The sequence below is a fragment of the Perca fluviatilis genome, chromosome 8, assembly GCF_010015445.1.
Source record: "Perca fluviatilis chromosome 8, GENO_Pfluv_1.0, whole genome shotgun sequence".
In the NCBI taxonomy this organism is placed as follows: Eukaryota; Metazoa; Chordata; class Actinopteri; order Perciformes; family Percidae; genus Perca; species Perca fluviatilis.
This window is the reverse complement of record NC_053119.1, coordinates 6,897,163-6,908,114: the sequence shown is the minus strand read 5'-3', so window position 1 is coordinate 6,908,114 and position 10,952 is coordinate 6,897,163. Positions and strand designations below refer to the sequence as shown.

The 10,952-nt window shown below is 41.1% G+C and overlaps 1 protein-coding gene across 2 annotated transcripts; it reads right to left on the bottom strand.

Moving 5' to 3' along the window:
* Nucleotides 1-3,185: 3,185 nt before the first annotated feature.
* On the bottom strand, nucleotides 3,186-10,742 carry LOC120564642 (E3 ubiquitin-protein ligase TRIM21-like). 2 transcript variants are annotated; one of them, XM_039809800.1, is made up of 3 exons: nucleotides 10,578-10,742; nucleotides 6,996-7,034; nucleotides 3,186-5,069 (listed from the first exon to the last, which is right to left on the bottom strand). In XM_039809800.1, exon 3 carries the CDS (start codon nucleotides 5,058-5,060, stop codon nucleotides 3,414-3,416), a length of 1,647 nt encoding a protein of 548 aa, XP_039665734.1. In that variant the 5' UTR covers nucleotides 5,061-5,069; nucleotides 6,996-7,034; nucleotides 10,578-10,742; the 3' UTR covers nucleotides 3,186-3,413. The 2 variants fall into 2 exon arrangements, with proteins under 2 accessions (XP_039665734.1, XP_039665732.1); XM_039809798.1 differs by lacking the exon at nucleotides 6,996-7,034 and having other exon boundaries at nucleotides 10,578-10,741.
* Between the last annotated feature and the right edge of the window lie 210 nt (nucleotides 10,743-10,952).

Sequence of the window (10,952 nt, the reverse complement as noted above, 5' to 3'; positions counted from 1 at the left end):
ATTGTGACTATTATCGCCACTGTTCATCACACCCCCAACCGGCCCCGTCAGACACCGCCTACCAAGAGCCTGGGTCTGTCTGAGGTTTCTTCCTAAAAGGAAGTTTTTCCTCGCCACTATCGCACTAAATGCCTGTTCTTGGGGGAATTACTGAAATTGTTGGGTCTCTGTAAATTATAGTGTGTGGTCTAGACCTACTCTATCTGCAAAGTGTCCTGAGATAACTCTTGTTATGATTTGATACTATGAATAAAATTGAATTGACATTGACTGTTTTTTCCCTGAAGAAAAGTTCAGAAGTCACTCAGACGTTTGACAGACCAGAACAGTTTTGGTTCTCTAGTTCAGAGATGAGTCAGGACAAGACAGCCTCCATTATACAGCATCTTAACTCATTGTGTCCCTTGTCCTTTTCATATTTCTGACGTTCTTGTCCACTCTAAGGTAAAGTGATAATATTATCTGTTAACTGTCTTTGTCTTCACATCATTTCCTGCTCTGCTCATCACTTGGCTTTAAGCTTTTTATAGCTGCTTCACATTATTAAGTATGACGAATAATAGTCATTGTGATGATGCACACTGCTATGGCAGCACAACGGCACACTGAATAATATTCTTCATCTTCTGCCTCATTTTTGTCCCGTTACTAGTCACGCAGCGTTGCCAACACATGCACAAAAAATTAAAAGTGCGGAATGATGGGAAATGGTGTGCTAAGTCATTTCTTAGAGATTCACCTAGCGGGTTTTATGAAAGTTGCAAAAAAAAACACCCTTAATTTCCCATAGACAGAGTGGGGAGGTGCTGTAAGTTCCTCTGAAATGTTTCTAAACAAATTGCTATGTCCCCTACAATTTTCATCTTAGGTCAAAATGTAGGGAAATTTATACCGGTCGCATGTTACTATGGAATCCACTGGACTTAAACTTTTGGCTCTGTGCATACCAACTGCCATATAGGCCCCAATAGAAACATGGACAAGAAACCTCTTGAAGGAGGCTGACGGTTCCCTTTTTATAACCTGCTCTGTGTCACGCAAATTTGACATGATAAGCACACCAAACCACATCAATGCGTTCGGCAGACTCTTAGCTCTCTGTAGATGATACTATTTTGGTGTATGGACTCACTGCTTTTGAATAAAAACATCAACATGAGAGCCCGATAATTTTTTTTCTCATACTAATGACACATGTACGTTTGTTTGTGTGGAAAGCCCGCATTTATTAAGCAACTGTAGGAAGGCATTCAGAAATGTCAACAGATGAGCGCATCAGCGCACACGGGCAACAAGCGCATGTTAATAAGCTGTTTAATTTAAAATTTTCAATGCCTTATCGCGCTGATTTGACTGAGCCCGACCCAAACCCAAACATAATTTCTAAATATCTGTCCGAACCGGGCCCAGCCCGACAGGCTCTGTTCGGGTATCCATCCTCTACTATGGTAAACTGATCCTCAGATCTCTGCACGGTAAATCAAGACAGATAGTCTAGCTAGCTGTCTGGAGTTTTCTGTTGCACAACTAAAACAACTTGTAAATGTACACATTCCACCAAGATTATTTTGCAGCGGTACCTTGCGGAGCTTAGCGCCACCCATGACTATTGTGATTGGTTTAAAGAAATGCCAAGAAACCAGAGCACGTTTTTCTCCCATCCCGGAATGCTTTGGACTAGCCAGACCCTCCTCCGCAGCGCTATGGAGGAAGGTCTGGCAATGCGAGACAAGTTATTGAGATGTGCACCAAATAGTCGGCACACAGTAAAAATTCCATGCAGAACTTTTTTAGTTGTACTAATGAAGCTCAGCGCAAATTCTTTCAGGAAGACGTCATTAACCCAATCACTACTCTTTCTTATTAAAGGAACACGCCGACTTATGGAATTTTATGGTTCACCGTATCCCAAGAAGTTAGACAGAATATGTCCCTTCTCGTTCTGCGTCGCGTGTCTGGATCGGCTCCAGCATTAGCTTAGCCTAGCACAGATCCTGCAGGTAACTGGTTCCAACTAGCCTACTGCTCTAATTATGACAAAAGTGACAAAATAATACCAACATGTTCCTGTTTACATGTTGTGATTTAGAGGTCACAGCGGGTGTACAACAAACAACGTAACATGAGACACAGCCATCTTCTATCCGTAAAACAAACCGGGAACTATATTCTCAGACAGGCTTGCTGCAAGCATATCACTCCGCCCAAGCACTATATTCTTCCGCCTGTGAATATAGTTCCCGGTTTGTTTATGGTTAGAAGATGGCTGTGTCTCATGTTACGTTGTTTTTTGTACACGCTGTGACTCTACAAATCACAACCTGTAAATAGGAACATGTTGGCGATATTTTGTCACTTATTCGGAGCAGTAGGATTGGTGGAACCATTCACCTTCATGTTCTGCTGGCCTGATGCCACTGGAGCCGTCAGACAGCTTTACAGCACGAACTGAGATGAGAAGGGTATGTATGGACTTGTCTAACTCTGGGGGTTACGGTGAATAAGCTAAATTCCCAATAAGTCGGCGTGTTCCTTTAAATCAAATCAGCTGTTTAGAAGCAATACTTTCAGTTAAACCAATCAGACTTGGCCACGAAATTCAAGGGCCACTCACAGCATTACAACTCTGCTTTAAATCTGTTCTCTCCATGTGCTGTCAGCTGTCGTTTCAGGAAATGCGCTCCACCCTCTTTCTCCCGGCTGACCGCTCCATTGCCTCTTTGGTCCGGTCTCTGGTCTCTTTCTCCGCCGCCACCAGTGTCTGGACTCCATCGGGGGGTTATGTCCCTGTTCCCTACCCCTTTAAAAATATTATTAATTTGATGGAGTCTAATCTCCAAAAGACTTTGTACATTTCATTATACAGTTGTACAATAAATATTTTGCATATCTGCAAACGAAGTATGTCCTGATTGAATTGTTATTGATGTATTAATATGCAAGTATAATTGTTAATGATGTAATAATATGTAAGCTGTTCTTTATATGGTTGCTCACGTTGGAGTGTAAAATTTTAACTGCTTCATACTTTTGGTAGCTGAATCTAAACAATGGATCATATTATGAACTGATGTTTGAAACCGTTGCAGCTGAAAGTTTTATGATAAAATGTTGTTGATGTTCCAACACTTTTGTACCAATATGAATTAATAATTATTTAACCCTGAAAAGATGCCAGACAAAGATCCCTTAATGTGTTTTTTAATCTGAAATGTAAAACCTTAAAACCCTTCAAATCAATCGGTTTCGTAAAATCTGTGTAATGTAACTTGACGCATCAGAAAAACATTTACAGAAAAAAGGAAAAAACGCATTGATCAGAATCTGAAAAATCAACCATGTATATCACCATGTCTTTTTTCTTTTTACATTAAATGAAAGTGAAGTTTTCTGTAGAAAATCAGATGGTTGTTCTACTTTGTGTGATTAATAGGAGAAATGATCAGAGGGGCAGAGTTTTTACCACCATTGTTGGTACAGGGACTGAAGTATGGGTAGAGTTTCTCTGTGAAGGAGCAGCCAGTAAAGGAGTAGATGAGAGCTGCAGCATCAACGTCATAAAAGGAGACCAGACCCTCCTCATAATCCACAAACACCCCCACCTTCTCAGGACGAGACTTCAGAGAGAGATCAATTAGGGTGTCAGCACAAGCTTCAAACTCATTTTCATTCATCAAACATATCGTCCAGTAACCATTCTGAGGAGTCAGTGTGACTTTTCCCTTCCTGTTGATCGACTCTCTGACCACTCCTAAATCCCACTTGGTCTTCCCTTTAACCTGAACCTCATAATAAAATCTTCCTGAAGAAAGACTCTGCTTTGCTATGACACAAGGACAAGTATCAAATCTCTCTTGATTGTTTGGGAGATTCTTCTTTACATCACCATGTTTAACTTGTTTTCTATCATCAGACAGGATGAGTTTTGGATGTGCTGTATCAGGATCGAGTATCACATCCACTGCAAACTGCTGAACCCTCTTCAGCTCAACATCCAACAATTTCTTCATCTGTTTACTGAGCTTCTTCTCCAGCGGATTAACAGCTCTCAGCACAGTCCCCTCATATGACGGTGGACGGACGCTGACTTGTGTCCAGTCCTTAGTGGGTGGAGCAGCGTTCAGGGACGTGAAGCTCTGGAGGACGTGGAAGTGGTCTTCAGACTGTGAGAGCTGCTCCACCTCAGTGCTTCTCTTCTTCAGCTCAGAGATTTCCTGTTCCAACTCCTTGATGAAGCCTTCAGCCTGTTTCTCCATCTTTCTCTGCTTCTCTTTGATCGTGTCGATGAGCTCAGCCTGGCTTCTCTCAACAGACTCCTTCAGAGCGGTGAAGACCTGAACACCATCTGCTATCTCTCTGTCTGCATCTTCCTCACTGAGCTCCACTGAGCGTTTGATCTCCTGAATCTTCAGTTGTCTCTTCTGGATCATCTGCTGGATTTTAGCCTCTGTCTTTCCCAGCTTGGCCTTCTCTTCTTCATATTCTTCTTTCAGAGGAACAACATCATGTGTCTTGTGGTCTGAGTAGGTGCAGAGCATACAGACACACATCTGGTCGGTCTTACAGAACAGCTCAAGCAGTTTATCATGCTTGGTACACATCCTGCCTTCCAGGTTCTCCACAGGGTCGATCAGATGATGTTTTTTCAGACGTGAAACTGTCTGATGAGGCTCCAGGTGAGTCTCACAGTAGGAGACCAGACACACCAGGCAGGACTTCAGGGCCATCAGTTTGGTTCCAGTGCAGACGTCACAGGGAACTTCTCCTGGTTTGGACATGTGTTTCTCTGAGCTGCTGCTGCTGCTGGCTTTCTGTTGAGCTGACTGTCTGAACTGAGCAGCCATCTCAGAGATGAAAGTATTGACCTGCAGCTCAGGTCTTGTGTAGAAAACCTTATTACAGTTGGGACACTGAAACGGGACATTAATGTCCCAGTGTTCAGTGATGCAGGTTTTACAGAAGTTGTGTCCACATGGTATGGTGACTGGATCAGTGAACACATCCAGACAGATGGAGCACAGAAACTGATCTTCAGTCAGCAGACAGCTGGCAGCAGACATATCGACACTCTGAGGACAAAAAGTGTAAAAAAAAAAAAAAAAAATGTTATTACATATATATTTTTTGATTATTTATATATATATATATGTATATATATGTATATGTATGTATACATATATATGTATATACTGTGTATATATGTATATCTGTATATATATATGTATATATATGTGTGTATATATATATATATATATATATATATATATATATATATACAGTGCTTATTATTCGCCCCGACCCCTTGAACTTTTCGACCTTTTGCCACATTTCAGGCTTCAAACATAAAGATATAAAACTGTAATTTTTTGTGAAGAATCAACAACAAGTGGGACACAATCATGAAGTGGAACGAAATTTATTGGATATTTCAAACCTTTTAAACAAATAAAAAACTGAAATATTGAAGTGCAAAATTATTCAGCCCCCTTAAGTTAATACTTTGTAGCGGCGCCTCCTTTGGCGCGATTACAGCTGTAAGTCGCGCTGGGTATGTCTCTATCAGTTTTGCACATCGAGACTGACATTTTTGCCCATTCCTCCTTGCAAAACAGCTCGAGCTCAGTGAGGTTGGATGGAAAGCGTTTGTGAACAGCAGTTTTCAGTTCTTTCCACAGATTCTCGATTAGATTCAGGTCTGGACTTTGACTTGGCCATTCTAACACCTGGATATGTTTATTTGTGAACCATTCCATTGTAGATTTTGCTTTATGTTTTGGATCATTGTCTTGTTGGAAGACAAATCTCCGGTCCCAGTCTCAGGTCTTTTGCAGACTCCATCAAGTTTTCTTCCAGAATGGTCCTGTATTTGGCTCCATCCATCTTCCCATCAATTTTAACCATCTTCCCTGTTCCTGCTGAAGAAAAGCAGGCCCAAACCATGATGCTGCCACCACCATGTTTGACAGTGGGGATGGTGTGTTCAGGGTGATGAGCTGTGTTGCTTTTACGCCAAACATAACGTTTTGCATTGTTGCCAAAAAGTTTGATTTTGGTTTCATCTGACCACAGCACCTTCTTCCACGTTTGGTGTGTCTCCCAGGTGGCTTTTGGCAAACTTTAAACGACACTTTTATGGATATCTTTAAGAAATGTCTTTCTTCTTGCCACTCTTCCATAAAGGCCAGATTTGTGCAGTATACGACTGATTGTTGTCCTATGGACAGAGTCTCCCACCTCAGCTGTAGATCTCTGCAGTTCATCCAGAGTGATCATGGGCCTCTTGGCTGCATCTCTGATCAGTCTTCTCATTGTATGACCTGAAAGTTTAGAGGGACGGCCGGGTCTTCGTAGATTTGTAGTGGTCTGATACTCCTTCCATTTCAATATTATCGCGCACAGTGCTCCTTGGGATGTTTAAAGCTTGGGAAATCTTTTTGTATCCAAATCCGGCTTTAAACTTCTCCACAACAGTATCTCGGACCTGCCTGGTGTGTTCCTTGTTCTTCATGATGCTCTCTGCGCTTTACACGGACCTCTGAGACTATCACAGAGCAGGTGCATTTATACGGAGACTTGATTACACACAGCTGGATTCTATTTATCATCATTAGTCATTTAGGTCAACATTGGATCATTCAGAGATCCTCACTGAACTTCTGGAGAGAGTTTGCTGCACTGAAAGTAAAGGGGCTGAATAATTTTGCCGCCCACTTTTTCAGTTTTTTTATTTGTTAAAAAAGTTTGAAATAGCCAATGAATTTCGTTCCACTTCATAATTGGGACCCACTTGTTGTTGATTCTTCACAAAAAATTACAGTTTTATATCTTAATGTTTGAGGCCTGAAATGTGGCAAAAGGTCGAAACGTTCAAGGGGGCCGAATACTTTCGCAAGGCACTGTATATGTGTGTGTATATATATGTGTATATATATATATATATATTTTATGTATTCATAAAATCAAACTGAATTTGCTGCGAGTGAAAAAGAACTCACATGTGCAGTTCAGTGGTCATATTTCTATGAAATCACCAACTTCAGAAAATAAATAACATGGAGATCTTTGTTACAAAAAGTACTTTGATTGCTTGCAGAAAAAACACAATTTCTCAAAAATGTACTTGAAAAATATTGTATTCTTGAGCCTAAATATAATTAATACATTAGCAAACACTAATATGGAAGCTCTTAGAGGCAAGTGATGAATGATGATGAATGATCCATTTTCAAAGTCTGCTTTACATTTTCTCTCCTGTGCTTATGACTAACAGGTGACAAAGGTTTTACCAGGAAACTTAAGTTCCTCAAAAAAAATCCCCTCTGTCAAATAGATGACTAAAAATGTTTGCAGGTGAATTTATTTTTTCTCAAGTTCATTTTTGTGTTTGTTGCAATATTAATTTCTGCCACAAGAAGTGTATGTTCTAAATAGGTGAGTTTTAATTTCTCCATGTAATCTAAACACTACGTAAATATATAGTGTGTTAGCAAGTTATGTATCACTGTCATGTCTTTCTTTTGGCTAGACATGTGTTTTAATCATTCCTAATTTGCCATTTTACGCCTATTTAGAACATGGCGCTCTTCAGCCTCTTGTGGCTGAAATGAGTATTGCAATAACAAACAACAAACCAAATGAATCCTGACTGAATAAAATCACCTGGCAAGACCTTTTTTTTAACCTTTTCTTAAAGGAACACGCCAACTTATTGGGACTTTAGCTTATTCACCATATCCCCCGGAGTTAGATAAGTCCATACATTCCCTTCTCATCTCCGTGCATGTCGTAACTCTGTCTGACGCACCTACTGCTAGCCTAGCTTAGCCCAGATCCTGGAGGTAACTGGCTCTATCTAGCCTAGCTTAGCCCAGATCCTGGAGGTAACTGGCTCCATCTAGCCTACTGCTCCCAATAAGTGACAAAATAACGCCAACATTTTCCTATTTACATGTTGTGATTTGTAGAGTCACAGCATGTACAAATAACAAGGTCACATGACATACAGCCATCTTCTAACTGTATATAAACTAGGAACTATATTCTCAGAAAGGTGAAGCACTGCTACTTCTGCTACTTGGGCGGAGTGATTTGCTCACAGCACCTGAGAAGCGCTCTGGTGAGGAGCAGAGAGTAACAACAGTGCTTTTCAGGTGTTGCGCTTATCACTCCACCCAAGTAGCAGTGCTTCGCCTTCTGAGAATATAGTTCCCAGTATGCATACCTCCAGGATCTGTGCTAAGCTAGGCTAGCGGTGGGTGAGTCAGACAGTTACGACACGCACGGAGATGAGAAGGGTATGTATGGACTTCTCTAACTCTGGGGGATACGGGGAATAAGCTAAAGTCCCAATAAGTCGGCGTGTTCCTTTAAGTCATGAGAGGAAATGGTTCAGATCACACTTACAAAATGGATCACTAGAGTATAAAAATTCTCACTCGCACACATTTATGGAAAGCAAAGAGACGTAATGAGACGAAACAAAGAAACAAAACATGAGAGAGAGAAGAGAGGAAAGTGACTAAGAAGGTTGGAAGAGAGAACAATATGATTGATTGACGTCAGACATTTTGTGTAATGTCTTTAACCTGATAAATATGGTGTTTGTGCAGGTCTGCCATAGTATTTGAATGTAGGATAACCATATTTCCCCAGAGGTTATTTGGACCGGCATTAATTGCTTGTCCCAGTAACAACAATGGCCTGTACCGACATGTGCTAACATGTTGGGAAACCAGTTTGACTGGTCTGCAGTGTAGGGTGTTGTTTCAGATTAAATATTCTGAAGGAGCAGAGCAAAACAAACATGTCCTTCTCTGTCCAAAGGCTTTTAGTGTCAGAGAGTCAACGTAGACAAAGAGCAAGTTCAGAGAGAGAGGAGGATTAAACTGAGCAGAAAATCAGACACATTAAAGGGGTGATAGAATGATTATATAGGGTATTTTACACTGTTCCTTAAGGTCTCCTAATAGGGTATGTAACATTGGTTGGGCTGAAAATTGCCCGAATGCTATTTTATTAGGTCCTTAACTACCCTGTGAATATGGCTCTATTTGGAACAAGAGCTTTTCTTCCAAATATGGCATGCTCATTAATATTCCGAATGAGCTACGTGCTGATTGGTTTGAGCAAACTACATAGAAACACATGGGAGACTCTCATATTTCAGACACTGCAAAGTTATACATTGTTTATCGGGCTATTCCATTACAAAATTCACTTCTGAAACTTTTTTATGCGAGAAATCAACTATGTAAAGCTCAAATATGGGCCGCTTTACGAAAATGGATGGCTAATTGCAAATTTTGTCCGACTGACAGGCTCTATCAATGAGACTCGCGGACAAGCGGCGTTTATTTCCCCAATCGTTTGTTTAAATAACTCAACACATTATAATTACACACATTAAAAGATTAACTGAAACCTGTGGTAAGAGATTGCTGGCGTAACAAGCTCGCTGACCGCGCTCTCACTCACATACACCGGGCATTTAGCTAGCAGGAAGAGGGGAGTTGCCGGCCCTGGAGCTCTGTCAGGGCAGGGGCATTTGGTTGTCATTAGCCCAAGAGACGGTGACTTTGCACGGGTATGGATTGCAGTGGGCTGCCAGTCGTGACGCAGCTCCAAGTACCTCACAGCAGGCCGGGTCTGTGAGGGAAGGCAGGCCGGGCGGCGAGGCAGCAACACAGGCAGCCCCGACGCTGAACTCCGACACACAGTCGGACAAAATTTGCAATTAGCCATCCATTTTCGTAAAGCGGCCCATATTTGAGCTTTACATAGTTGATTTCTCGCATAAAAAAGTTTCAGAAGTGAATTTTGTAATGGAATAGCAGAGATCTGCGTGACCTAGCTAGATTCAGAAGTCTACCTGATCTCAGGTCAGTTGTGTAGCCTATGTAAATGTTGGGGCATGACCGTTCTCTTAATACACCCATGGGCTGACAAAGGTTCCGGTTTTTGGGAGGTTGACGTCAACTTCCAGCTTTGTTGAGATTCGCCCGTTTTCAGCGGCAGTTTCAAAATATGAGATTTTCATAGTAAAGGGGTGTCAATGGGATTTTGAGCTTCTATGTATGTCCTATTTACCCACCGAACTGTTATTCAACTATGACAGGGTAAAATCGGTTTTGCATTCTATCACCCCTTTAAATGTGCAGAAATAAACAACTCCTCTGGACTGCAGGAAATTATATATAATATAATTTTTCTCCACAACCCCCATGGCCACCGATGGACCTCCAGTTATACATTTGTCCTGAGTGTACCTTCCTGTCCGAGTAGAGCTGAGGTTTTGAGTTCATACACAAAATGGGCCTGTAAATTAGCTTAAGCTAATGCTAGCTGTCCCTTTATTCTGTCTAACCTTAACTAGGCAGAGTTCAGTCACTGTGGTTTGATTATTACCCTCTGTTTTGTATTTCTAGCTGAATGTACATGTTTTCTAAAATGACACATTTCTATTGTTTACTATTCTTTAAATGGTCAAACAGATGTAAAACAGTCAGATTCTGGTTTGAACTAAACTTTGACCACATATTCAGTGAGTGTATTGTGTCTCTGTAAGGCAGTGTACTCACCAGTGTTTGGCAGAGATTCAGCTGTTGTTGAGAAAAAGCTGCTGATCAGTTGAATGTTTCTTTAGAGAGAAACAGAGAGACTTGTCTCGACTGCTCTGCTGTCGCTCAGACAATTTTTCCCTTTCATTTCAGGAAATGTGACATTGCAGCTCTCCCCTTTCAGTGTTGCTCCACCTCTCAGTGGCCTGTCGCCAAGAGGGAGGACTTATTCAGATCATTTACTGAAGTTAAAGATGCAGTAGGTAACTCAGGCCACGTCCACACCAAGGTTATTATAGTTTTGCATTTTTCATTAGTTTTTATTTTTATTTCGTTTTGACTTTTTGTTTTCAAATTCAGTTTAGTTTTAATTAGTTTTTAAAGCGGGTTTGCTAG